We start from the raw sequence: 27,779 nt of genomic DNA on the forward strand, positions 1-27,779 counted from the left end.
CTATGTTTTTAAAAGGTCCATGCCGTTTATTGTATGCTACTGTGCTCCAAAAATTATGGTTCCTCTCCGCAGACCCGGTGGGAGGCACTTGGGCTCCATGTTTTAGTCTTGAGTGTTGCGTTAAAAGCAAGATAAAATAGAAAATGGCAGCGTGAATGTTTACACAAAGATTTTCTGCACCAAGAATTGCAGTCTAAGGGTATTTTTCAGACGACCGGTAGAATCGCACCGTTGGCCATGCGGAAACCCATTCATTGTTTATGTGGAAGGGGTGATCCCGGTGGGAGTGAGAGTTCATGGACATTCCAGGTCGGGTGGTACATTGCGTAAATCTCCAGGGAGGGGGCACCTCTTGAAATTCAGAGCATGTCCAATAGCGGAGTTGCTGGCTTAGTGATATCTTACTGAGCTGACAGATACAAACAATTCATGGCAGATGATTAATGGGGTTTCTGTAAGGTTCCTCAGCTCAAATGTGCTCTTACACCTCTGCTAAGCTAAAGGATATGTTGTTGTGGAACTGTAGTACTTTAAAATTGACATTAACCTATTCCCAGTCTCTTCCTCCTCGTTAAAATCCAAAAAATCCTTGTGCAACACCGCTGTTTTCCTGCCTACGGTTACATCAACACTACAGGAGTTCCTTCCTGTCGTCACTTTGCACATCCTTTTCCCACTGGGCTGCCGCCAGTGCGAAAATGGCTAGGATCTCAGACCAGAGCACGGTGTATTAGTGGTTAGCACGCCCGGCTCACTGTTCTGCGATCGAGGGCTCAATCCAGGGCTCCAACCTATAGTTTGTACTTTGCATGTGTGGGTTTTCTTCGGGTATCAAGTCTTCGTCAGGTGATCTAACTCACACCCCCATAAGTGTGATTGCGTGTGCTCGTCTTCATGTGCCCTGCAAACGAATGTCAACACGAAGGTGGACCTCGTCTCCTGCTGATAGGCTCCAGCACTCCCGCAACCCTTGTAAAGATAACGACTACAGAAGATGACTGCACGAACATCAAAACTGCATTTTAAACTCATGTCCACCGCACACTTAACTTGAAAACCAGGCGTGTGCTGGTGCCTGTACAACAAGCAAGAGCAAAAGACAGCAAATCCACCAAGGCACATCTTGTTTTGTTCTGTTGTGGTACTCGTCTTGCTGGTACAGGCACCACCATTGGTTGGTTTTTCTAGAAGAGACGTGGGTGCACAGGAATTGCTAGTCCAGTGACGCCCTCTGTGGCAGCTGCTCGGTGCACTATTTGGCGGTGTGGAGGCTGCTAGGGGGATCACGTGACCATAGTTTCCAGGGGCAAAGGCGGTTTTCACTGCAGGCGTGTCTACTGCGCACGCGCACTGTCGACTCTGGAGAGACGTTCAAGCCCGCAGCTGGACGTCCAACCTCCTCCTCCTCTTCTTCTCCTCCTTTTGGCACATCTCCAGATTTGTTCGAGCTCGAAGCGCCTTTTTCGAGAGATCACGCCTCTACGCGGACCGATGTCTACGGATCCACGCAGCGATTGTTCCAATCCTTTTGTGTCCAATTTGAAGGCTTCGGACAACGCGCTCCTGTGACAAGGTGAGTGTTTAATCTGCACAGAAGAGATATAAAGCTCCGGGGAGTGCACCACCGTAGCTCGTTGGCTAGTATCCGTTGTTTCTGTGGCCTCCCGGGAGCGTGGCCAGCCGCCCCCCTTCGCTTAGCTTTCCAGTGCCGCTGGGAAGCTAACGTGGGAGGGGGGTTTTTGATAAACATGCTAACCGTAACGTCTGATGATTTTAGCATTGCTCTGCTATCTTAGCTGCTACTTCGCGTGGTGGACCCCATTCCCCCCAGTGAAGTCGTTTTAGCACTAGCTTACCGTGTATTTTCAGTCGTAATTGCATTTTAAAATGTTAAACCTGTTGACACCCATTTATTTTGGCAGCCCTTTTTGCTTAAGCCTTTTCTATCTCTTACTTTATGAAGTTGCCTTTTTAGGGGAGACTCAAGTATGTGATACATATAAGCGTGTTATTATGCATATACATAGGCAAACACGATAAAAGCGCAGTTAATAATGAGGTAATCGAACGAGACACCGTAATGAGTCAAATTTACGTGGTGTCATGAAATATTGAGCTAAAAACGTACGATAAATTCTCCAATGACAAAAAGAAATTCGGTGGATCGTACAATCACACCATTAGTAATGCTTGAATTTCGTTAGCTTCCTCCTTAAACATCCTTTGGTTTGCATTGAAAACCTCAAAAGCTATTAAAGACATTGTTTTCATCAGAGAAAACCAACCCCGTTGTGTGTAAAAATGGCAACAGAGACCTTGCATTGCTCTTTAAAGAAATCTTTTATCGGCTTGTTACTAGAACTTAATGCAGAAGTGGCTAATCATTTCATGAAATAACCCTAAATATATTATATGTCTCTACCTATGAATGATCAATGAGCAGACTTACAGATGACCAAATGAGAAAGAATGAAGTAAACACATCTTTAAATAAATAGCTAAGTGTAACTCATGAATTAAAATGTTGTTAGTTCCTTAAAATACCACCTCATTTACATAAAACAATTATTTCATGAACACATCTTGCTGGACCACATAACCAACAAAGTTAGTGGGCGGGACTAAGACCTGATTGGCTACCCAGGTCGAGGCCTATCTTCCCGGTCCACATGTATGCTGATGTGTTTTTTTTGAGTTGGCGAAGTGATGGAGTAGTTCTAAATTTGCGTGAACTTTATTGTCAATATCTTGGTCGTAAAGACTACGTGGCTTTAGTAGTATTTAAATGTTTAAAGATTTAGTAGAATTTCTATATTTCATTCTGTCATATTTCGTCCTCCATACAAACTTAAACGTGGATTTGAAATATAGTCCATATACAGATATGACATCAAAATGTATTTCTCCCCTTCTCAAAACATAATATCTCCATTTTCATGCATTTGTTTCATAAACCACTTATCCTCACAAGCTTCGTGGGGGGGTGCCGGAGCCTATCCCGGCTGACTTCGGGCACCGGGCGGGGGACACCCTGAATTGGTGATCCGCCAATCAACCCTGAATTGGTGGCCAGCCAATCGCAGGGCACAAGGATCCTTAAAATTGTACTTATTTTTTTCTTCTCTTTGTAGGCAACACTCAGTTATGCCTTAATTGCAGTTGTTGGACAATGCATTTTAAATTTTTTTCATGCATTTTGTGTTTGTTTACAGGACACCCTCCTGTCCATGATGCTTGGGCTCCAGGGCAATTCGCCACCATCCTCCAAGATTTATCCTTGCGTGGCATGCTCGGCAACCTTTGGCGGACTGGCCGCCTTGCTCGTACACCAGGCAACGCACACTAACATGATCCCAAAGGTCATTGCTCCTCCTTCGAACCCACCTGACATAAGACTGTATGGCGCTCTGACTCCAAACCTGCAATCATCCAATCAAGCAGCAATGTCTGAAACCACCTCCCAATCTTTTTATATTTGTGACTGTGGAGAGGAGTTTCAGGACTTCTGTCTTATGCTCCAACATAAGCAACTACACGTTTCTCAAGCAAAGTCGTCGGAAATGTCAGAAGGTGGTGCCCTTTCAACCAGAACAGAGTCCATTGATCGTTCTCCTGAACCGAATGTACAGTCAAGGCCAACTGAAGCAAAGTCAGATTCAGTCCAGAGTCGCCCCTTTAGTTCAGGATCCCCACCTGCTAAAATAGACCCCAATGAATTTGAAAAAACAAAAAATGCCAAACCTGTTCTAACAGCTCCTCAAGAAAGTAATGAAGAACCTGAGCAGACATCTACTACTACTACTAAGCCAATTTCGGAAAATGAAAGGGATACACCATCGGTTCATAGCAGTGACAATGACGAACAGGTGACTAAAAATAACAAATTAATGAGAATCCTGGCATCGGCCTACATGAAGCACGCCTCCGTTTCGCCAGCTAAGAATGACAGTCACGGTATTATCACCCCCAAACAAGAAGCTGTCCCAGTGGATATCACCCCAGCCAAACAATGCGAAGAGCCACCGATCAATGATCTCTCTGTAGCAAAGTTGAGGCGACTGCTCGCAAAGACCGGGGTCAAGACAAAAGCTCCCACCATTAGTCGAATCATCGACTCCAGCAGGAAAAAGATAGTTTCTCTCACAAAAGTGCTCTCGCCCGTCGTCGTTCTGGAAACTCGTCAGAAACTACGAGATTCTAGCAATAACGCTCTCTTTGGGAAATACCAATGTGGCCGTTGTCGTCGAACCTTTCCGAACTCCGACAGACTAACGGAGCACCACTTCTTGCACAAAAAGGAGAGAATTAAATGTTGCCGTCGCTGCAAACAACTCATCATCGGCAAACTGCCTTTCACCGACAATCACGTCTGTATTCCGGTGATGAAAATGCCTGCGCAGGTGCCGAGGTCCTTGCCTCTGGTCCCCAAAATTGTGCCGTTCCATAGCTTTAATAATGCAAAAAAATCATTCTTTTGTCCCGTGTGCAAGCACAACTACGCCCGTCGGTACAACTTGAATAAGCACAAGTGTCAAGGCCCAAAGGTAGCCCCCCCTCAAAGCCTCTCTTCCCCCGACAGACTGTTCGCATTAAGATCAAGTAATAAAGCTGTGGCGTCCGGGGATGGTCCAGGTGAGCGTGAAATTGGCAGCATTTCTGTCGGCACTGAAGCCCCACGTGTCAAAGTAGAGGTGTCCCCTTCTTCTCAGGAGTCGGACTTGGCCTGGAGTGGCTTTGCCAAAAGCTTCCCACCAATCTTCCACAATGTCAAATCTTCCAAAGGGGACCAACACATGAATTCCTCCGTTAATGCGGTGGAACACAGTAGCCCGGAAGCGACGTCGGCTCCTAACGAGAGCGACGAAGGCCAGTGGACGATGCCCTTGGATGATGAAACGGAGCTCCTGAGTCCCAACGATGCCCCCAACGACGACGAGATGGAGTCCGATTCGAACGAGATTGCCAACTTGAGCTATTTTGTCAAAGATGGCGTCAAGCGCTACCCTTGTCCCAGGTGTCAGAAAACCTACAGTCGACCGTCTACTCTCGCTCGCCATTTACGGCTTTGTGGTTTCAGGCCCCGGGGCCCCGCAGCCGTATCGCACAATTCCGGCAACGACGCGGCGGCCCAGAATAGCGCCAAACCAATGTTTGCTTGCTTTGTCTGTGGGAGGAACTTCAACCGCAAGGATAACATGATGGTTCACAGGCGAAGATGTCAGATGCAGCGAGCGGCAAACAAGGAGCCGTCGTCGCAGCCCAAGTTTCCGGCCGCTCCCACGAGCGCAGCGGATAACGACGCAAACAACTGGGGCATGCTGTCACTGCCCTCCGTGCTACCCAGGAGGGTAACATGCGAGTGTGGGGTTGGATTTACATCTCCAAGACTCCTCCTGGAGCATCTTCAAAAGCACGCGCAAGAATCCTACACGTGTCCAACTTGCGGAGAGACGGTTAATTCCTGGGCTGACTATGAGGTCCACCTGCAGATCCACATGCATCCTCATCACCAGCTCCTCAAGGGACTCCAGACGCAGCGATCGCAACCGCTAGTGCTTCGGATTCAGCAGCAGCCGACGCCGCCGCCTCAACAAGCACAGCATCATCAGCAGCCGCCCGCGCACCAGCCTTCACAAAAGGAAGCCGTCTCCGGGCATCCCAACGTTGAGAAAAACAAACGAGCTATATGCAGTCGATGCGGTAACTCCTTTGCTACCCGCTGTTCCCTTCGAAGGCACTTGTCTTGGGACCGGTGCAAAGGGGGGCGACCTCAAAACGCACCTAAAACGTATCGCTGCTCCCGCTGCAGCAACGAGTTCCCCAACATGGTCAGTCTTTTGTTTCACCAGAGGAGCGGCGCCTGCAAACCGACCATCAAGCCCGTGCGCTGCCCCACCTGTCTGCGTTGGTTCGGCACCGTGGACGGTTTGCAAAAGCACCTGCTGACTCACAAGCAGTCTGATTCGTACCGCTGCGATATCTGTCAGTGTTCGTACCCGAGTTTAAAATCGCTTCGAACCCATCGCAAGAGAGTGCATAATGTCATGCTCGCAGAAATAATGACTTAACAACATTGACTGTATACTTTTTCTTTGATATGGACATGGTGTTGCATCATTCCACTTTGATTCGTACCACCTTTTAATTCATTGAACCTAATGTGGGGTGACATGAGAAAAACATATTTTATAGCTGCTGTTGGAATTAATTGTAGTTTTGTCAAGTCCTGTGTTTCAGGTTGAAGGTTGTAAATATTTGTACTACTTAAAAATGTATCCGATAGTTGTACTGTTCCTTGTTCTGGTGTTTTTAAATAGATCACTTAATGAACCTGTTTTTTGGATTTTTGCTCACAATTTAAGTCCACCCAAACAGTGTGCTCAGTCAAAATTGGTATTGCAATTGTTTGACAACCAACCAGCAAGGCGATCATGAATAAACAGGAGATGCTCGGATTTGATTGATTTGCGCTCCAATTTGAATCCCGATGATTCTTTTAAGCACTGACAGGTGAAAGTTCACGGGCAAAAGACCAACAGCAATTATAACTTTAGAATTCCTTAGCACTTTGAATTTGCTTTGTGAATGGATAATACACAAATAAACCTGCCTTGTCATACTTCAGCGTGGCTTTTGTGTGATCCGCTTATGTGTATTCCCTGGATTGGACCTGCTGCAGGAAAGTATCTGTTGGTTTTTCTTGGGGTACTGGCAATAAATGGAATAATGTGCTACATATTTAGAATATTTGTTGTGGAAAAAGGAGGCGTATTAATCCAACTAGGTGAAATTTGTTTACACTGTTTTTGTATTGAGTTATTTTGTCCTCAAAGTTAGAGTAGAAAGCCTGGCTAGCTCAGTCGGTAGAGCATGAGACTCTTAATCTCAGGGTCGTGGGTTCGAGCCCCACGTTGGGCGCTTCTATTTTCAACCCGCACAAGCTACTAAAGATGGAAATTATCCTTCTATAATCTTACATATTTACCTATATGTTCATTAATATGTACTGTCCCTTTATTAAATAAATCGAAATCAAACGAAAGCGAGCATTTAACACGAGTACACACTACTGTAATTTGATAGATTAATATCTTTAAATTAGCTAAAACTGCTTGGAAAAATATTTTTTTTAACTAAAACTAGATTATATATTGGTAAAAATAAACCAGATGTCTTAACTATGAGCATTCTCTTTAAATTACTGTAATTATGAATAGATTTTCTATATTTATGTATAGAATGATAAATGTTATTAACTATTCAATAACTTAGAAAAAATCTTTTAACTCACTGGCCACCATTTATTTAAAAGGAGATGTTTGCCTGTGAATGTTTCATTTTATCTACGTTGTATTTTTTTTAAATTAAAAAATAGAATATTTACTATCTATATTTCTTAACTTAAAAACAATATCTGTTGTTCCTTTCCTGTTTATATTTTAATTAAATATAATTAAGACGTATTTAAAAATTAAATGTAAATATGTACTATTAACTACGTGACATTGACAGCGCAAGGTAGCTGCCAGCTGTGTTCCACCTGAATATAAATGAATCTTAGAAATATTTCAGGTTTTGGAGTGACCACGTTAAAATAAACATAACATTTGGCGTACTTTTGCTATTTTGTCAGTAGGGGTCAGGCTACATCTTTGAACCGCGGATGTTCAATTCGCAAAGGGCGCCATACGTAGAAGAAGACGAGGTAGCTTTCGTCTTTTTCTATTGGTGTGCTAGTATGTTAGCTACTTTATGCCCGAACGTCGACGTTACAGTTTCTCCCGTAAACACCATCGGCTCTGCAGTGTTCTAATTGGGACGAGGGTAAGAGTCGAATTCTCTTCCAACGTTGCTTTTGACAGACCGGCAGAAGTACGCCAACATTAGAGTGTTTTATCCTGCTAAAGCTTCGCCTAGCATATTAGCATTAGCAGGCTCATCTTCCATCAAAAATAACGCCCGCGACCGGCATAAAAGTAACAACCTAACTTGTCCTCGAGAAATGTCACTGGTTTTATTTACTCTATAGCCAGCCTGACTCGTGCAAATGGTTGGTTTACCATGGAGGTTGGTGGTATTCTTGTAAAAGTGTTCATCGCCCAGTACAAGCTTTTATCGGGAAACAGAATTCCAAATGTTCTGTCGTAACCTCAGAGCCTCATCTAAACAAAAGTAATCTTTTGTATTTCAAATGTTTCAAACAGGTGCCACGATCAAGTCACTTCCATCCCAGGCCTCATGATGGAGTCCCAGGGAAGCAGCTCAGATGGAGATTCGAACACCGGAGGCATTTGCTTCAGCTGCGAACAGATCTTTTCCACTCAAACGTTTTTGGAAGAACATGTGTGTCCTTTTTCCAGTCATATTTGCTCCTGCGGAACCGAATTCTCCTTGTACGAAGACATGCTGTCCCACAACTTCACCCACGAACCGGGTCAGCAGGTGCTTCACCATGAAACCATAAATAAAAGACGATTACAGAAGCACATCGAGGAAGACGAGAAACTCAAACGCTTCAAATCGGGGGAAGTTGTCTGGAAAGGCGACGGAGCATCCGTGTCGCTGAAGCAACCGTCGTCTTCGTCAAAAATGTCCAAACCCAGCTCCAACGTGCCTACCTTGCATCTGAGCCCGTCGCCATCCTCGGACTCTCGCCAGAGTGATATCGGCGTGAAGAATATGTATTCGACCGTGGGTGCGCCCACGGTAGATCTGTGGACAATTTACCAGCCCGTGGTGGCGTTGCAAACAGCCGACAAGTCCAATCAATGGAAGCTGTACACTTGCGGAAAATGTGGCGAGAGTTTCAATAGCAAGAACTTGCTCATGTCACACGCCAACAGTCACATCGCCGATAAGGTCAGCGGCTGCATCGGATGCGGGTTGCTGCTTTCCAGTAGGAAGTTAGTGCCTCGCTTCCACATCTGTAACTCCCCCGGCAGCACTACCAAGCTCAAACTCATTACAGCCAAGCCGCCTAACTACAAGAGCCCCATTTGCCAAATTGACCTGACTCAGAGTCCGCGCAAGCATTCCAACGCGGGGAAGAAAACCGGCCCGACGCTTCAACTCACGTCAGCCCTGCAGTTGAAAAATCTCAATGTGCGAACCTACAGCAAAGCGGCGCAGAGAGCTCGGCCCGAAACTTCCAAGCACGAGAATTCTGTGCTCGACGTCCCCCAGAAAAGCAGCTGGAAGCAGTCGCCCTCGCCCTCGGAGACCACCTTGGAGGTCTCGGACGTCACGTGTCGAGTGTGCCACGGCTGCTTCGAGAGCACTCTCCAGCTGCAGAGGCATAAGTGTCCCAAGGCCGACGAGTTCCTGGCCAAACACGGCCGCATCGGCAAGGTGGTCAAGCCCAGGCGGGACCCGGTGGTCCCCAATATCAACGTCGCCCAGGTGAACGGCGACCGGAGTTGCAAGTTCCCGCTAAATGCCAAGAATCAAGTCGCTTCTCGCAAAGGGCCAAGCGCCGCCGTAAATTTGGCAACGGGAGACGATAATGAAGACGATTGTTACATCGTGGAAACGGGACCAGAAAAAAGCTCGGAAATGATCTACCAAGTCACCTCGTCCGTCCCCATTAAAACTTGACCTGTGTGCAACTCGCCTGCTGATGTTCATTCCAAAGGAGTAAAATGTTCCCCGATATTGTCCGTACTTTTTCGAGACGCGTGTCTGCAATTAGATATGACAGAATTTAACATGAATTTGAATCTGTTTTCTAAGTTCAACCCACTGAAATTTACCCTAAATTGATGAGTTAATGTGTGGCAGCAAGGAGTGTATTAATTATACTTGTCTTTTTTTTTTTTTTTGATATGACTTAGTGTGACCAGAATGTGTTAGGCTTTAAGGATTCACCATGAACATTTTACTTCCTCTGGCTCATTTAACTGAACCTTGCGTATTATTAAACTATATTTTCAAATGGTAATGTTTCTGTTTTTCAACTACTAGACTCATTTAATACATAAGCATTTATATACTTGATTTTTAGCATTCACCTCTTAGTAGGCAACTTTTACTGAGTGGGCTCAATTCTCTCAGCATCTTTTAGATGGGTTTCGCAAAATGCCTTGCATTACAATGCTATTATTGTTTTAAACTCAACTATTACTATTTACGTTTGAGGTCTGACAGCTGGGTTTTTTTGCGTGTCAATCCTAAAACGTCAGTAAAATGTATCTTTTCTATTTATTTTCTCTAAAATATGAAATCCACTGTACTCAACTTAACGTTACATTGGAAAAAAACGCCAATATTGAAAGAAACGCATGACTGCAATGTTAATTTCACACGTGTGAATTTACAAAGGCTTTGGTTAGCTGTGTACATGTAATTACGATTTGAATAGTATGTAAGATCTGGAGAGAAAACATTTAAACAACTTGTCCGACCCAAAACAACATTTTTTTTCTACTAATTGTTGCCCAATGTTCTTGCGGGATGTGACCAGAAGGAGTCGTCTTTTAAAAAGTAATAACACTAAAACGAGTTAACAAGCAACAGTTTTAATCTATCACACTCAGATTTAATTTAATCTACACTGTCCACTTTTATTTTGCGAGATATTTTTTCACGTGACACAAAACTGGCGTATTTTCTAGTTTATCGAGACATATTTCCACACGTCCGGGCTTTACTTTGTCAAAACCTTAAACAGTCATTTCTCCAACACAATTAAAACTATAAAACGCGACCGCGAATACAACAGAAATGTTTGTGTTTGCGTTGTTCCCGTCTGCAGTGCAGGACATTCCCAAAATTCCAACGGCACGTGAACTATCCACTCGGTATGCAAGACGTGATTGATAGTCTCTTGTTTATATTTTTCCTTTTATACGAACGTAGTCGAGTCACGGTGCAAAACGATGCGAAAATCGTGTAAGAATTAAACCTTGCAAATGTCAGACCAATAATTGTCCTTGTGTACTCATAAAAGATCCACGCGCTGACAACGCTGGCTAGCTTTGTGCTACCCAGCACTCGCTAGCCGAGCAAGCCGTCAGTGCATGGCCGCCAAGGGACCACCAGTGTTGACTCTCCCACTCAGGCAAGCACTTTTCTTTCTTTTTCCCAAAAATATTATTATTTAAATTCCCAATCATCTCGGAGAGTGCGACATGTGCTAATGTGCCACTGCTCTTTTTACATATGATGGTTGTTGGTACTGAGCTAGCAAACTGGCCTGCGATCAGCGAACGCCGTTGTTGTTCATAATTGATGCTTCAAATATGGATAGAACAATAATAACAAGTGTTTTGGGGCGAGGCTGTGCCTTAATATGCGAGTTTCAAGATGGACTGACTATAGCTAGCAATCAATAATTGTTGCTCATCTTCATTTGGCATCAGATTTTAAAAATATGGATTCTTACCTCCAAGCCAACCTCTTAAATATTGTTTACAGTATTTGGAGAGAACAACTGGGACTCCATGTCAAGGTTCAGCATTTTTTTTAGAATAAAATGCATCCGTAATATTGTTCATAAATGATGTATTCGGACTAATTGTCTGTTTTATCACTGCGTGGTTTTCATAACAATTCATCTCAGGTTGGATCTCTCTATAGAGCTTTGACCAATTGTAAGTACAGTGGTACCTCGACATACGAGCGTAATCCGTTCCGAGACTGAGATCGTATGACGAGGTTCTCGTAACTCGAGCGGACGTTTCCCTTTGAAATGAATGGGGAAAAAAATTAATTCGTTCCAGCCCTCTGAAAAAACACCAAAAACAGGATATTGGATTGGAAAAATGTTTTATTTCTTCTAATTCCCCATCTATTAACAAAGTAACACATAACTAGTGGTTTAATAGAAATAAAGTGTTTAATCTAACTAAAATTGGGCGGATTTCGCCAAGGGGAGAGGGGCACAAAAGGGGCGGGGGGCTTCGGTTTTTTTTTTCCACACAATGCACTCATAAACGGAACAAACACTCCACCCTCACGTTCGCTATCGATGGGCTGTTTGCTGTCGTACTATTCCCTTCAAAATATTCCGAAAATGATGCACACAAATGTCCTCACAATCGGATAACGCACGACCACTTGCCAACGAGCAGCAGTCTTTTATCAGCGATCGCTCCGCTGCTCATGGGAGCTTCGGGGGCGCTGGCTAGCGGCTCCTTTTAGCTTGTAGCATCTGTGGTCGCACCACCTCGAACGGCGCCTATGATAGAGTTGCTACCGTGGTTGCTATTGCGGGGAGTTGCGAGCCAGTGCCCCTGATGTTCTTATGAGCAGCCAACGAGCAGCAGTCTTTTATCAGCGATCGCTCCGCTGCTCATGGGAGCTTCGGGGGCGCTGGCTAGCGGCTCCTTTTAGCATGTAGCATCTGTGTTCGCATCCCCTCGAACGGCGCCTATGATAGAGTTGCTACCGGGGATGCTGTTGCGAGCCAGTGCCCCTGATGTTCTTATGAGCAGCCAGCGAGAAGTAATATAATACGCCTCGTATTAGATAAAAATAACAGGAAATGCAGCAGCTGAGCTTACCCACGTATTGATTGTGGGTAAAGTTTTATTCTGAGTGCCATTGCCTGTCGGCGTTGTGTGCACGAGTATACTTCATTACCCAGAAAGCCCTCTTTTCCCCGCGCATGCGCGTTGTGCGTTTCCTGGTCTGAATAACTCATCCGGTGCTCGTAAATATTGTTATACACGAAAGATATGCAAAAAAAAAAATGCCATGGCCACCTGGCTTGGTCGCATCACGGGCGAATTATTCGATCGAAATTTCCCTCGTAAGACGAGCATTTTGTATGACGAGCGGTCGTCAGGCAAATATGCTAGTTTACACATGTATAATAGAGTTATAATGCAATGATATATTTTAGCAATGGCGGAAAAAGCTAAATGGATCTGTGTGGAAAATAATTTGTAATATAGTCATGAATTTACTGTAGCTGATCACATTCACTGTCATTTTCTCACGGTGTGTATTTGTCCTGAATTAAAATTATAATGACAGCCTTTATTCTGTTCCATTTTTTTGTTAAACCTTTTTGATCAATGTTTATTTCACAGATTCCTGACATGGGGAGTAAAATTTCCTTCAGCAGAAAAAGAAGTGACCAGTATACACTCTCTGAACGAACCACAGTGACATCACATCCTCATAGTCTCTTTCACACACCCTCAGACTGCAAAGAGGTGGCTAATTTGAAGTACAAATCCACAATTGTCATGTATTCTGTTTTTTATTCATTTATTTAAAAAAGCCTTTTTCAATCCATACTTTTAAAATCACTTATCCACTGGGTATGCAAGTATAGCAAGGTAACTACTATAAAAGTATAAATAATGTTATTGCATTATCAATGGGGATATTTATATATTGTTTCCTTGTTCGCTTCGAAAACATTTTCTGTTTATTTACCCTTATAACACAGTAAATTCCATTTATCCTTGTTCCATACACAGTTTTTGCAAACCTTTATTTACATGTTGGCCATGGTGAAATACTGTTTTATCTTTAATTATGCTGGTCTTCTACAGGTGTTTCAAGATACAGATTGCAATGAGGAGAACAATGATTCTGAATGGGAGGAGGAAATGAATGTAACAAATGTACGTAAACCTTTACCTGCATCCGTCTCATCAGAGACTCAAAATCCTGAAGGCCCGGATGATGGCAACTGTCAATCAAATGGCGCCTCACAGTTTGAGATGGACGCAAACGCAGAAATGGCAGCCGCAAGCATGCGCTACTTGACATCCGACAATCACGGACTGCCTGTGGTCGGTCCAAAGAAAAGTGGCCGTTCAAGAAATATAAAACACCCAAAACTAGAGGACAAAATGTACTCCCTTTCCGGTGAACTTGTGACGGATCAACACAAAGAGATGAGCACTAAAATACAAATGCCGTCTTGCTCCGAAAGTCAAAATGCTGTGGCTGTCCCCAATAATGTCAAAAATCTTATAAATAAGTTAGCTCACAATGAGGCAACCAGAATTATGACAGTGCCAGCCCATAAACAAGGTGATAGCGTCCCTTTGGTGTCCACGAGGAAAAGAGCGAGAAGTGATATTCCAGTTATTGAAAATATTGTTTCCAAGGCTCCTTTTCTGAATGGTCTTGTCAGTCCTTCACCAAAAGTTCAAAGTCAAGGAGGACATCCCTCAGCGCCAGAGAAAACCAGCTGTTCTGTTGTTGCCCCAAAAGAAATGGACGTTTCTCTTTCTCCTATAAGTAGCACAACGGCTTCGGCTATTGAAACATCCGATTTGCAAATTGACCACCAAACCCCTGCTAAAGTTTTCAAACTTGATGTTTCCCAGGTAAGCGGTGACACGTGTTTGCGGTCTGAAACTCAGATTGAAAAACTTCAGGTTAGTAATGGACAAGATCGGCAAACTTGCCAAGCAAAAAATTCTGGAGAATGTGATGCGCACCAGCAGGTGGGCAGGGATGGTGAATATCCACAGATAAACGTTGGTGGGGACAGAGGCGAACTCTCCCTTCAATCTGTAGGCGAACTCTCCCTTCAATCTGTAGAAGGAGGGACAAGAAAGGTTTGCATGTTGCCACTGTGTACTGAACTAGAAAAACCAGAAGGAGCGGAAGGTGCCTTGGCCCAGTTTTCAAAGCTATCCGTTCAGGAAACCTTTAGAAGCAGCTTTGAGTTCAACAAATTCCCTAAAATGCAACCAGTAGCCGATGAAAGTCTTAGGCAGCCAGCGTGTCAGAGCATTTGCCACCCATCAAAAAGTGTTCTTTCTCCTCTGACGAGAGAGCCAAGTGACATTGCAGCTTCTTTGGGAGAACCCTGTAGAACCCCAGAGGTTCCCTCTGCTGTCAAAGTTGAAAACATAGAAGCACAATTAGATGATTTAGATTCTCAACAGAGTGCCAAAATGTGTCAATACCGACAACACACCATTTTTAGACGGAAAAAGGGCCACAAGCGAAGAAGGAGAATTACCGTTTTGATACGTCAGGAGAGTAAAGCGGAAACACAACACAAAATTGAGAGTTGTGAAACTAATTCAGTCGCTGACAAGAACGTGGCCTACGTCCGAAAAGGCTCTAAAACATTCTTGCAATGTGCCATCTGTAACCGCACATATAAATTCATGTCCCAGTACATTGTACATCAGCGCGTTCATACGGGAGAGCGACCTTTCAAATGCCCCGAATGCAAACGAGGGTTCAGCAAGAAATCCAACCTCAATCTACATCTCAAGACGCACATGAAAAACTCCCTGAAAAAGGAATGTCCGTATTGCAAAATCAAATTCTCCGATGACACTTACGACAGCCACATGACGATGCACACTCAAGTCCAAGAAATCGACGATTTCAATTTGAACCGAGTCGATAGCCCCGTAGAAAGGCCTCAGGCGGCCTCGACCCCTGATCGGAGCGAAAGCAAAGTGTGCCAATACTGTAGGAAGTCATTCAAATTCCAGTCTGCCCTCGTAAGACACGAACGCGTCCACACCGGGGAGAAGCCTTACAAATGCGGAATCTGTGGCAAAGCCTTTGGCCAATCGTATTTCCTCCGCGTGCACGAGCTGACTCATTGGTCGGTGAAGCGCTACAACTGCACGACCTGCAAAAAGTCCTTTAGTCATTACAGCAATGCCAAAAACCATACGTGCAGACCTCTAGGTAGCGGATCTGAAACGCAGCCCGGCAGTCCGGTAGCAAAGAATTCATTGACGTACACGTGCCACATCTGCAAGAATGTTTTGGACAGCCTGCCAAAGTTCAACAAGCACATGAGTGGTCACACCGGCGCAAAGCTCTATCGCTGTTTGTGTTGCGACAAACTCTTTGGCGTGCGGTCGGAATTTAACGCTCATTGTAGTCTATGCTACGGAGGAAAAAATGGCTCCTGCGCTGCAGTCAAGGAAGAAGATAGAATGTCGGTGGTCGAGTACACGGTGTCATCGCAAAGGATTTCAACCGAGAGAAAATCAGACCCCCTCGCAGCTATCCATGATAAAAGACCACAATCGCGGATGAACTGCAAGAAGCCCAACTCGGTGAAGCCGTTCCGGCCGACCGTTCAACCCACTCGTCTTCTTTCGCCTTTTGTGTCCAAGTTGAACAAATTAGACAACCGATCGGACCCCAGGAGTTACTTGTGCCCCAATTGCGGTCGTCTGTTCAGGCACGTCGGCAGACTCCGAGCACACATGCTCACTCACGCTCCGCATCAAAGTTACGCCTGTTCCTCCTGCGGGAAGACCCTGGAAAACTGGACCAAACTGTGGCGTCATCAACGAGTCCACCGGCAACGTCGAGGCCGCTTCGCGTGCTCCTTGTGCGGGAAAAGATTCCGCTTTGTCGAGTCCTACAAAAAACACATGAACGAACACCCGGACTTCCACTGGATTCATTCAAAGCCGAAAACGGTGTTCCTGCCTTATCATTGTGACCATTGCACGAGTCGTTTTAAAACTCTTGATTTGTTGTTCAGCCACCAAGTTTGCCATTTCTCAGCACAGATCACACGTATAGACCCCGTTTCGAATCAGTCCCCCAAGTATGGTTCAACACAGTCCAACACTATGTTAAATGCGACTAAAAAACACCCGAGGTGTCCTGAACCAGAAACCGATGCAAATCCAGTCTGGCAAGCAAAGAATTTCTCTATCCTGACTTTAAATTCAACTGGTCAAAAGCAGGATTTTACTTTGGATCAACATGGCCAAAGTCACAGAACCAAATGTTCTATGCGAGAGGACTCGCCTAATTGCCGGCGAAAAGATGGAAATGTGATGAAAAAGCAAAAAGCTAATTGGAAAACGGCTAACAGACACACATTCCCAAATATCGAGTCATTACAAGGTCTTTTCTGTGCTATTTGTGGTAAGGAATACACTGCTCTTTCAGACCTTTATCATCATTATTTGAAACACGCACGAGGCCAGATAAAATAGTTTTGAGATTATGATTGACACCACCTGAGTGCGAGTATCCACTCAGCAATGTGATCTAATCCTAGAATTGTGTGTGTGTCTGTTACAGCACTTATGTACATAAATGCATCCGTTAAAAAGAATATAACTTTTTTTTAGATCATGCTGGATTGTATTTTTGTTACTGTTTTTTTCCCCCAAGTGCGTCTTTTATTTTAATTATTTTCCAAGCTGTTTTTACAGTAGCTAATAGAAATGCCACCCGAATTTGGCTTATGGTCAGCATTAGGTGTTGAACGTGTAAACCTATCTGGGGATAGTGAATATGTGGGTGCCAAATTGGAAGTATAAATTAATTCTGCAATGTCTAGAAAAAACTAAGTTGAATTTTGGATCATTCTACACTATTACATATTTAATTTCATTAATAATCGCAAACCTTGTGAGGATAAGCAGTTTGGAAAATGAATGAACGAATGAATAATTTATGGCCATTTTTGAGTAACTGCTTACAAAAGAAATGCGTACAGACTGAATTTTTATTTCATGAACTTGGAAGAATGTTGAACAGTTTTGCACAACAGGATGTATCATTAGATTGTTTGTCAATAAATGTCTTCATTTTTTATGTACTTTGACCATTCTGCTATTTTTGGACTTTTGCTGAGAATACGAAGTACGTACTCGCAAACTACTGATTTTTGCAAATTTCCTCCAGTGATATTTCTGTAATTACAGTCTAACGAACATGTCTTTGAGATTTGTTATATGTATACAATAGTGAGTTTAAGTATATATAGTTTCAAACGAAAAAAATGACCCAGGTACACAACAACAATGACGGTTTGAGAGTTGCATTTTTATTGACTTGAAACAGATTCCATTTACAAAGGCTTACAGAAAAAACAACAAGCAATTTCTTTAGTTGGACGACATGGTGCTGCGAATCCAGGAGTTGTAGTTGCAGACACGGGCGTAGACACCAGGCTTGTTCCTCATGGCGCAACCGTATCCCCAGGACACGACACCCTGAAGCTGGCCGCTGCACACCACGGGGCCACCGGAGTCTCCCTGTGGAAGTGGACAGGTGTTCAACGTATGAGCGGCACAGATGCCAGGTACTTTGGGAAAAATCGCTTCTCTTTTTGCTCTCACCTGGCAGGAGTCTTTGCCTCCCTCCAAGAATCCGGCGCAGAACATGTTGGAGGTGATCTTTCCAGGGTAGGCGCTCCTGCAGCTGCTGTCACTCAGCATGGGGACGTCCAAGCACCTCAGGCGATCGGGATAGTTACCTCAAGAGGACCAGAAAGTGTAAGGCAATGCTGCTAAAGGTACAAAATGTTTACTTTTGGAGTTTTACTGACTTCCAGAGCCGCTCATGTTGCCCCATCCGGAGACCAGGCAACGGGTGCCAGTACCAGCACAGCTGGAAGGCAGGGACACGGTGCGCACGTAGTTGTTGAGGGTGGCGGGCTTGCTCAGCTTGATGAGCATAATGTCGTTGTCCAGGTTGCGGCCGCTGTATCTAGGATGTCTGATAACCTTGGCAGAGTCGATGAACTGCTCCGTGCCCTCGTTAACGGCGATGTTGTGCTCGCCCAGACGAACCTGGACACGACTGCAAAGAGGCACACCGTAGTGAGGCCACATAGAAATTAGATAAATATCAACACTTACGATTTGTAGCAGTGGGCAGCAGACACCACCCAGGTGCTGGAGATCAGGGAACCCCCACAAAAGTGGTACCCCGAATTCAGAGAAACCTGGTAGGGCAGAGAGTTCTTTCTGCACTCATAGCCGCCGACAATCTTGTCGCCCTCGTCGTCAATGGGAGCGGCGTCTGATTGAGTTTCAGAATTCTATTGTATTTATGGTATGTAGAGCCGACCATTTGTAAAGAGTAACCTTTTAATGAATAAGAATCTGGTTCAGATCCCTACTTACAAGCCACTGCGAAAAGAGCCAGAAGAATGAAAGCCTTCATGGTGGTTCCTGGCCGAGCCTCGGTGTCTGCTCAGTTGGACTTTAGGGCCTTTTAAAGCCAGCTGCCTGCTTACAATTTAACACGTGATCCTTTTTTTCTTCTTCTTTTATCTTGCTGCCTGGTGTGTGTGAACACACACCTGCAAAGCAGCAGCCAAGTTATTGATAATGCAGGTTTAGGTTGGACTATAATGTCGCTGTACATTATATAACATCATTGAGCTGTAGACATACCAAATTACATTTCTTAAATCCAAAATATTGATTTTCTAGACTTAAGTATCAGTTCATGCGTGCCGAAATTGCGAGCAAAGACATATCTAATTAAGACTGTTTCTTTCGTGTTGTTACGACTGAACAAAATATAAATTTCACGTATATGGACTGAAGTATAGTTGGGTGAAAAATATAATCATACTTTCATTTGGCTGTACAGTAATTTGCATTTTGGAGCCATATTTGCTGAGATATTCTTTTATGGTGACAAGAGATAACAAGTATTCATTTACTTAAAACTAAGTTTGAAGTAATTTGCAAACCAAAGTGTTTTGGGGTATTTAGTTCAAAGTTATTTTGTCTCTAATGCAATGCAGCCTTAAAAAATAGCAATTTTAAGAGATTTCGCCAGTTAAAACTATTGTCTTCAATTTATTTGGACAAGTTTTTGATTTGAAAAGCTATCAGCATTATAATTTATGAGGAATGCTTTGTTTTCCTCGGGAATTATGCCGCTTAGGACAAGAATTTTGAGGCAAACTTTCATTTTCAACTCTGGTTTAGGTTTTTTTCTTATCATTTCATTTTACTTACAGTGGGGCAAATAAGTGTTTAGTCAACCACCAATTGTGCAAGTTCTACTGGCACAACCTGTTGAATAAAAACTTATTTGCCCCCACTGTATCTATTGTGACAATCATTCTCCAAATTGTTCATTTTATTGATCATCTTTGCTTCAATGTTTACTCCTTTGCAATCTATATATCTTTAGGATTTTCTAACAGACACTTAAGATTGGATTGGATTGGATTGGATAACTTTATTGATCCCGTATTCGGGAAATTTCATTGTGACAGTAGCAAGAAAAGGCATAGTTATAAGTTAGACAGTACAGTCAAAGGCCGCAGAACAACAAAGCAAAAGCAAAAAGCACAAAGTACAAAGCAAATCAAAGTCAATGGGATCATTAAGAATCACCAAATCATTAAGACAGAAAAGCAGCAAAAACACAAAACGAGCTACGACTTTCGGTAGCAAAAACGGACATACGAATACAATTTTTGAACTGACTCCATTTTTTTTTTGATTGAACGACCAAATATATTTTCTTCAAGTTTAAACATAAAACTGATATTTGCTAGCTTTGGCACAATTACCAGAGCTCATATACATTTTTCATTAATATAGATTGTCCTTTAACTAAAATTAAATTCTCCCAAAAATTAAAATAAAATAACTCAGATGTTCTTTATAGAACTAATTGTGTTGAAAATCTAAAAAAAAAAGGACTAAGTTGGTCTTTGGTAGCAATTTCTTTTGTAATAGTGGAATCTTGGTAATTGTTTTGCATAATAATTTACCGGGTAGTGTTTCATTTTTTCATTTCTCCCAAAACTTTTATGCAATTCATTTATATCAAAGTATATTGTTGATATTTGTGTCTGAAATACATGAACATTGAAAAGACAAAAAGTTCAAGTGATATTGAAAAATCTTTATTGTGTACAACTTATGTCACTCTACATATTGCAGTACTGATGTTTGTCCTCGTTGGCAGTTATCTGTTTAGTTGGATGACATGGTGCTGCGAATCCAGGAGTTGTAGTTGCAGACGCGGGCGTAGACACCAGGCTTGTTCCTCATGGCGCAACCGTAACCCCAGGACACGACACCCTGAAGCTGGCCGCTGCACACCACGGGGCCACCGGAGTCTCCCTGTGGAAGTGGACAGGTGTTCAACGTGTGAGCGGCACAGATGCCAGGTACTTGGGGAAAAATCGCTTCTCTTTTTGCTCGCACCTGGCAGGAGTCTTTGCCTCCCTCCAAGAATCCGGCGCAGAACATGTTGGAGGTGATCTGTCCAGGGTAGGCGCTCCTGCAGCTGCTGTCACTCAGCATGGGGACGTCCAAGCACCTCAGGCGATCGGGATAGTTGCCTCAAGAGGACAAGAGAGTGTAAGGCAATGCTGCTAAAGGTACAAATGTTTACTTTTTTGAGTTTTACTGACTTCCAGAGCCGCTCATGTTGCCCCATCCGGAGACCAGGCAACGGGTGCCAGTACCAGCACAGCTGGAAGGCAGGGACACGGTGCGCACGTAGTTGTTGAGGGTGGCGGGCTTGCTCAGCTTGATGAGCATAATGTCGTTGTCCAGGTTGCGGCTGCTGTATCTGGGATGTCTGATAACCCTGGCAGAGTTGATGAACTGCTCCGTGCCCTCGTTGACGGCGATGTTGTGCTCGCCTAGACGAACCTGGACACGACTGTAAAGAGGCGCACCGTAGTGAGGCCATGTAGAAATGAGATGAATATTGACACTTACGATTTGTAGCAGTGGGCAGCAGACACCACCCAGGTGCTGGAGATCAGGGAACCTCCGCAGAAGTGGTAACCGGAATTCAGAGAGACCTGGTAGGGCAGAGAGTTCTTCCTGCACTCATAGCCGCCGACAATCTTGTCGCCCTCATCGTCAATGGGAGCAGCAACTGCAACGTCGCAATTATTTGTATACAAGGAAACAACAACAAAAAAGGTTGTATGGTCCACATGAGAGGAGGGAATACTCACAAGCTGCAGCACACAAGGCAAGGATGATGAAATACTTCATGACTGTGTTCCAAAGCCAATGAACCGACCAGTGAAGGAACAGGATGGATGGGTTTATATAGTATTGAAGCTTATACCCTTTCAGCTCTTTATCTAAGACCCCTCTCAAGGATTTTCCCATGTACACTGCAAAATGATTAAACATTAGCACGCCTGGGAAGTGCAGCAGCATGGCCAAGTCAGAAATTTTCCAATGCTAGGTTTTTAGACTGATAAGCTGCATTTTCCATTTACTGTACTGAATAGTCTTTTCCTTGGTCTCCATGCCTTGTTTTATTTTTGGATTTTTTACAGCATGTATACTGACTAGTCAACCCAATGTACAAAGTAACAAAATTATTTTTGTTTGTTTTATTTATGTTTGCCAGTAAAACTGCATTTATGAATTTGAAATGTTCCCATGAGTATTACAAGGTTACTAGATAAAAGTACTAGTAAAGATTGCTTTTACATTCTTTTTGGATTTGCAATAAAACAACCTAGAGTATTTTCCTTCAATAAAACAAAATTGTTAATTTCTTATCATTTGAAGTCATAAATGTCTTTTAAAAATATAAGCTTATTTACAATGTAAACAATACAGAATGGTGTGTAGAAAAACACAAAATGAAGACCATAACTCTAGTACTATTAAAAAAATTGGCAAAAATACAAAGATTGACAAAAATAAAAATAGGGACCTTTTATAGTCCTAACCATCCTAAATATCACATTCATGAGAATAAATGACTACTTATGTTGTTGACCACTTTTTATTACTATTTATTGATTATTTATTTGTTATTGTTATTTGTGCACCTCCCTTAAATTGATTGTTCATTTGTTGTTATTTGTGCACTTCGTGGTGAAGCTTTAGATCTCAATATACTTGACAAAAAAGTATTCAATTAGTGACTGATGCTTGCTGTGTGGTAACGGGGTTGGGCATTGTCAATTTTAGCCCATTTTTTTACGATGACAGACAATTACTTTTATATACCTACTGATATAGAGATGGTTTTGGTCCATTTTTAAACAGCGTGGGGTTCATAAAACCCTATGTTTCAGCAATATAATTCATTTACGCGACCGAGTCCAACTTTCGACATCTAGCCATGCATAGTACACGATATCTGTGATCGAGATTGGGGCGCCTCTCTTTCGTGACCTCATCACAAGGCGACCATCTCCTGTTTGCCTGCGCCGTACCCTCAGCGGAGCTAACAGCTGCTCCGAATGTGTTTTGCCTCCATCGCCCAGTCTTATCTTCACACCTCGTTGCTGTTATGAGGTACTAATAACGACACATTATACATTTATGAAAGTGACGTCAGTCTTGCTCTTTGTGACATGCCCGATTATTTGCACTTTGGACAGAAGGTCTGATAGCTGGCGGCTAGCTTTTCCCAGGTTCTGTCACCGTGTCTAGTATGTATTAGAATAGCTTGTGGTTCAAATTGCTTATCGACAGAATCAACAACACGGCTCGTTGTCGACATTTGTCCTTTAAAGTGGTGCATTTGTCAAACGTGTCACGTCTGTTTGTTGACTTTCAGAGGCGCAGAAGATCCTCAGACTGGGACGACCCATCTCTTTCAAAACACACATCAAATGAGCAGGACATTTAGTCAGCAAAGGGGTTACTAATTTTTCCCTTACGGTTATTTTTCTTTTATTTTCCGGTCACGTTGTCAATTGTGAAAGTCTAAAATAATGACGTATATTTCTATAGCTTGTCCTAAAGCTACTATATTATTTCAAATCACAATACAACTCCACTTGACTATACATGATTTCATTTAGAAACGTTTTAATGTATCGATAAAACAATAACTGGATGGTAATTATTGACTGTCTATGTAGGCAAATCCCTACAGACGTATCTTATTTTGACCAACCAATCAGAGTTTTTTGGAGGGCAAATGAAAAATACACGTTAAATCAAGCAACTCAACTGATTTTGATGTATTACCATGGCAGCTCGCTGATGCTAAAATCTAAGTTGTATAAAACAAAACATCCCAAATAGAATAGACTATTGGGGAAAATGTTCAGCGTTTCATGGAACAAATATGCAAATTTGTGTCATAAATATAGGTGAAAGCTAGCTTGCCCTGACAACTTACCACTCTACTGTAGTAAGATGATAATGCCAGTATCTACAGCGATACACTGATGCAGCGTTAATGGGGCAAGGCCCTTCTACACCAGAATTGGCCGGCCAGTCAGTTCTACTCTAAAAGTGGTCCCCGACCCATGACGGAGTACTGCGAGGACGGGGGGCTGCTGTATGAGCAATCACCTCCCATGCACATCAAAGTGGAGTCTCCCGAGGGACACTCCGCAGGGGGAGCTTCGGAAAACGGCTTCCCCAGGGATGACGATGACGACGACTCCGAGGGCAGCTGTGACCAGAGCGGTGGACCCCGTGGGGGGCTGCCTTTCAACGTGGTAGTGGTGCACCCCAAACTCATGGCGCCCGGCATGTCCTCGGACGACCTCTTGACCATCGAACAAAGTAAGGCGCGCTCGATGCTCAAAATATAATGTAAGCAATATACGATTAATCGCCAATACATCCCCCCGCAAAGGTTTCCAATTCTCCTAGAAACAATAATTGTATCGGTCCTATGTCATTTGTTAGCGCAGTTTGTTCTTCTATCATGAGAAATAGTCATTGATGAATTGCTCATTGTAACATGACTCATTTTGACTGTTTTTTGGGCGTTGCCCCCGACAGACAGAGCTATGTCCGCCGCACTGGCTGCCAATGGGGGAGGCAAACGAAAAAGTCGCTTCAGCGGCGCAGAGCTGGAGGTGTTGGTGTCAGAAGTGACGCGATGCGAAGGAGAGCTTTTCGGGCCGGCGGGGAGGCTCCGCCGCCGCGAGAGGGAACGCATCTGGGCCGGAATCCTGGAGCGGGTCAACGCCGTGTCCAGAGTCCCGCGGACTCTTCGAGAGGTCAAAAAGCGTTGGGATGACCTAAAGAGGCGCAACGGTGGGCGCCTCGCTGACGCTCGTCACCGGAGCTGGACCCTCCCCTCCAGCAGAGCCTCAACGCTTGGACAATCTTCCCAGTCCAGTCCCAGGCTTCAACACGGAAGGCAAAAGCAAAGCCAAAGGCCAAAGCCTACTTTCACATGCTTCCCCGAGTCAGACACAGGTAAACAAACGACTACGTTATAGTCATTGTTGTGCAGTCGGGCGGCCGAGTGGTTAGCACGTCGCCCTCTGAAATCCAGGGTTCAATCCCAGGTTCGAGCCTTCCCGTGTGGAGGTTGTGTGTTCTCCCCGGGCTTGCGTGGGTTTTCTCCATTGGCTCTGGTTTCCTCCTACATACCAAAAAACATGCATGGTAGGCTGGTTGAACACTCTAAATTGCCCCTAATTGTGAGTGTGCATAAATAGGTGTCCATCTCCTTGTGCCCTGCGATTGGCTGGCCAGCTATTCAGGAAGTACCCTGCCTACCGCCAATTGGCGTTGCTTCAGAATCCTCTTTTCTGCGTATCTTTTGAGGTTTTGGAGGCGAGGGATCCGAGAAAGATGCACTGGACAGAGAAGACGACAACCCAGAGCACGAGAGAGATGTCGGCGATCCCGACTGCGGAGACGACGACAACAGCATGGATGACAAACTAGGCCTGGGCTTAGGCCTTGGCATCGGAGCGCCCCCGACCTCAGAACGATGGCTACCCCCCTCCCCACTGTACAGCGCCCCCTTCCTCAACGGGAGCCCGGAGCCCAGCAGTCCTCAGCCGTCGCTCGGCGCGCAGCAGGGTCCTCTGGAAGCCCCGCCCCGCGGCTCCTGGCTGGAAGATGAATTGCGAGGGCTAGGCGAGGCGGCCATTCAGCTGGGAAATCGGGTGGACAAAAGTTTGCGGGAATTCGCCGAGTGTTTCAGACAGGACATGAGGACGCTCGTCGCGTCGCAAGAGGCCTTGGCTCTCAGTCTCCAGCAAAACAATGTCCTTCTCCAGAGGCTGCTGGGGGTGCTGGAGGCGCAGCATCACCAGCAGCAGCAACGTGCGCAGCAAACGCACCACTCGCCACATATTGAACAACCGTTACAGCAAGAGATTGAAGACCCCCAGCACATAGTACAGCAGCAACAACACAAACTACACCCTTCCACCGGAGCCGTACTTTCGTCGCCCGACCCGCAAGTCGCTTTCGCCTCAAATCCGCTCGCAGGCGTCAACGGCTGCGCGGTGAAGCCGCGGCGAGGAAAAGCTTTCGATCACCGGCGCAGAAGACGCCGCTGAAGAAAAGAAGGATCACGTGGTGACACTTTCGAGCACACTTTGCATACTTGATGAATAGAGATGGACGGAACAGTGGCTTTTGATTCACTTTTCTTCAATGGCGATAATATTCAGAGTTTTGCTTGGGGAAATTACCCATTGCACTTAATAGTCATCCTTAGTACTATTACTGTAGATGTGATCTTAGAAGGTGGCCTTAAATTTAACAATGTAATCTTCTTAGTCCAGAAATTGAGCTTCGGGTGTTCACAGTCATGCTTTTCAAGAGAGTTTGTACTATATATAGACAACGACATTGTCAATGTAAAGACACGTTTAATATTTGGGGAATGGCATGGCAGGAACCATATCGTCACCCTCCCAAAAGTTTTTTTTCAGGGAACACAAAACACTGGAACCATTTGTTGAATACCATATTGGCCCGAATATAAGACGGTGTTTTTCGCATTGAAATAAGACTGGAAAAGTGTAAATTTGGGGTCTAGACATTATGCCCATTCACAACGGTGGGTGGTGCCAGCTATCTTGAAAGCGAATGCTGAACACTTTAATGGTTAATCTGGTTATTGCAACTTTATTGTTTTATCACAGTGGGTTGGGCAATTTACATTTCAAAAACCAGAAGCCATTCATTTACAAATGTGATTGCACTATAGTTCAGTAAAATGGGATCGACGGTTTTTGCATGATTTGAATGAGGCCAAATTACATGCTTTTTCTCTCGAACAAATATTGTTATAATCATTTGCTTCAGATGTACTGTCATTATTTTCTGTATAAAATTTGAATTTGGCTTTCCAAAACTCTTTTCAAACTTGGGTATTGAAAAAGAGGGGGTCGTCTTATATTCGGGCCATCCCTATTGTAGTTCAATTGCTACTGTAACTACCTGCTAATGTGCGCCTGTGTTTTGACAAACAAAATTAATCAAAACGGTAGAACAGTTTTTACTGAGGATGTAGGCAATTTTAACAGAACATAGTTCATCCAAAATGAAGCTAAATATTTGGAGAAAAAAATGCCTTAGGTGACCATTTTAGGAGGGTGACGATATTTGTTCCAGAAAGTAAGCAATATTTGGCTTTCAAGTGGAATTTCAGGATGAAATGGAAAAATGTGCTAGTCTTCGGGGGAACTTTATTTCGCCTAGTCACAACCTTTTGAATGCATATACCAATCAGATCACTGTAAAAAATTACATTCAATTTGCGACTCATTTTGAACCTCCACGCGAAAGACCGACACGCCTAACGTTTTGTGAGTAGTGTACGCATATTGTAGTTCAATTGCTACTGTAACTACCTGCTAATGTGCGCCTGTGTTTTGACAGTTTCTTAGTTGCTAACTTCTCATCTGAGACCCAACAAAAAGCCAATTGTTTTTGCTTGGATGCAAAACCTGAAAAGTCTGCGGCGTTAACATGAGTCCAATCAATTGGAATTAGAACGTACTTAAATTGTAGGGAATTCAGTTCCTGCATGCAGTGCAATTTGTGCATAGATTGTTGTCTAAAATCATATAATGCTCTCATATTTATAGTTTTGCACAAGGTATATTTTGTAGGTATATAATGTATTAACACAAATAAAAGTAAGACTGATTGATAGCCGGTAGAATCAAACTTATTTTCAGTGGTCGTATTATAGAGTTCCTATAGAGAGGTTTGTTGAGCAATTTGGACTCCTTTTTAGAGGTCTCTTTTTGTGTGTGGATCAGTGGTCTGAGTGCACACTGCGTGGTGGTGGATTGGGTTCGATTCCCGCTTAGTGAAGGGTTTTTTTCAGACGTATTTTTGAAATCACTTTTTGTTATTTATCCCCAAAATGACTCTTATTTGATTATTTATATATATATA

The 27,779-nt window shown here is 43.8% G+C and overlaps 6 protein-coding genes, 2 long non-coding RNA genes and 1 other non-coding gene across 11 annotated transcripts; 7 read left to right on the forward strand and 2 right to left on the reverse strand.

The window, feature by feature from the left end:
* Positions 1 to 1,241: 1,241 nt before the first annotated feature.
* Positions 1,242 to 6,624, forward strand: LOC144073452 (uncharacterized). The gene is made up of 2 exons (XM_077599280.1): positions 1,242 to 1,573; positions 3,213 to 6,624. The coding sequence occupies exon 2, from the start codon at positions 3,228 to 3,230 to the stop codon at positions 6,066 to 6,068; it is 2,841 nt and encodes a 946-aa protein (XP_077455406.1). The 5' UTR covers positions 1,242 to 1,573; positions 3,213 to 3,227; the 3' UTR covers positions 6,069 to 6,624.
* Positions 6,625 to 6,845: 221 nt separating this feature from the next.
* On the forward strand, positions 6,846 to 6,918 carry trnak-cuu (transfer RNA lysine (anticodon CUU)). The gene has a single exon. It is a non-coding gene; the product is annotated as a tRNA-Lys (tRNA).
* A 742-nt stretch (positions 6,919 to 7,660) lies between these two features.
* LOC144073681 (uncharacterized) lies at positions 7,661 to 9,937 on the forward strand. Its single transcript, XM_077599704.1, has 2 exons — positions 7,661 to 7,824; positions 8,205 to 9,937. The coding sequence occupies exon 2, from the start codon at positions 8,239 to 8,241 to the stop codon at positions 9,592 to 9,594; it is 1,356 nt and encodes a 451-aa protein (XP_077455830.1). The 5' UTR covers positions 7,661 to 7,824; positions 8,205 to 8,238; the 3' UTR covers positions 9,595 to 9,937.
* Positions 9,938 to 10,750: 813 nt separating this feature from the next.
* LOC144073556 (uncharacterized) lies at positions 10,751 to 14,025 on the forward strand. Its single transcript, XR_013300094.1, has 3 exons — positions 10,751 to 11,056; positions 13,032 to 13,157; positions 13,503 to 14,025. It is a non-coding gene; the product is annotated as an uncharacterized LOC144073556 (long non-coding RNA).
* An 8-nt stretch (positions 14,026 to 14,033) lies between these two features.
* LOC144073555 (uncharacterized) lies at positions 14,034 to 17,509 on the forward strand. Its single transcript, XM_077599491.1, has one exon. The coding sequence runs from the start codon at positions 14,175 to 14,177 to the stop codon at positions 16,896 to 16,898; it is 2,724 nt and encodes a 907-aa protein (XP_077455617.1). The 5' UTR covers positions 14,034 to 14,174; the 3' UTR covers positions 16,899 to 17,509.
* A 233-nt stretch (positions 17,510 to 17,742) lies between these two features.
* On the reverse strand, positions 17,743 to 19,818 carry LOC144072529 (trypsin-3). Of its 2 annotated transcripts, none has more exons than XM_077597607.1 (5): positions 19,567 to 19,818; positions 18,555 to 18,685; positions 18,242 to 18,495; positions 18,033 to 18,169; positions 17,743 to 17,948 (listed from the first exon to the last, which is right to left on the reverse strand). In XM_077597607.1, exons 1-5 carry the CDS (start codon positions 19,654 to 19,656, stop codon positions 17,799 to 17,801), a joined length of 762 nt encoding a protein of 253 aa, XP_077453733.1. In that variant the 5' UTR covers positions 19,657 to 19,818; the 3' UTR covers positions 17,743 to 17,798. The 2 variants fall into 2 exon arrangements, with proteins under 2 accessions (XP_077453733.1, XP_077453732.1); XM_077597606.1 differs by lacking the exon at positions 19,567 to 19,818 and adding an exon at positions 18,822 to 18,922 and having other exon boundaries at positions 18,555 to 18,717.
* Positions 17,937 to 22,075, forward strand: LOC144072530 (uncharacterized). 2 transcript variants are annotated; one of them, XR_013299821.1, is made up of 6 exons: positions 17,937 to 18,188; positions 20,635 to 20,808; positions 20,884 to 21,032; positions 21,092 to 21,165; positions 21,231 to 21,341; positions 21,408 to 22,075. It is a non-coding gene; the product is annotated as an uncharacterized LOC144072530 (long non-coding RNA). The 2 variants fall into 2 exon arrangements; XR_013299820.1 differs by lacking the exon at positions 17,937 to 18,188 and having other exon boundaries at positions 19,887 to 20,808.
* Positions 20,551 to 21,778, reverse strand: LOC144072528 (trypsin-3-like). The gene is made up of 5 exons (XM_077597605.1): positions 21,644 to 21,778; positions 21,399 to 21,561; positions 21,086 to 21,339; positions 20,877 to 21,013; positions 20,551 to 20,792 (listed from the first exon to the last, which is right to left on the reverse strand). Exons 1-5 carry the CDS (start codon positions 21,681 to 21,683, stop codon positions 20,643 to 20,645), a joined length of 744 nt encoding a protein of 247 aa, XP_077453731.1. The 5' UTR covers positions 21,684 to 21,778; the 3' UTR covers positions 20,551 to 20,642.
* A 723-nt stretch (positions 22,076 to 22,798) lies between the features above and the next one.
* LOC144073604 (uncharacterized) lies at positions 22,799 to 27,530 on the forward strand. Its single transcript, XM_077599576.1, has 4 exons — positions 22,799 to 22,952; positions 23,218 to 24,179; positions 24,402 to 24,824; positions 25,179 to 27,530. Exons 2-4 carry the CDS (start codon positions 23,918 to 23,920, stop codon positions 25,922 to 25,924), a joined length of 1,431 nt encoding a protein of 476 aa, XP_077455702.1. The 5' UTR covers positions 22,799 to 22,952; positions 23,218 to 23,917; the 3' UTR covers positions 25,925 to 27,530.
* The last annotated feature ends 249 nt before the right edge of the window (positions 27,531 to 27,779 follow it).

This window comes from Stigmatopora argus, chromosome 4, assembly GCF_051989625.1.
Source record: "Stigmatopora argus isolate UIUO_Sarg chromosome 4, RoL_Sarg_1.0, whole genome shotgun sequence".
NCBI classification, from domain to species: Eukaryota; Metazoa; Chordata; class Actinopteri; order Syngnathiformes; family Syngnathidae; genus Stigmatopora; species Stigmatopora argus.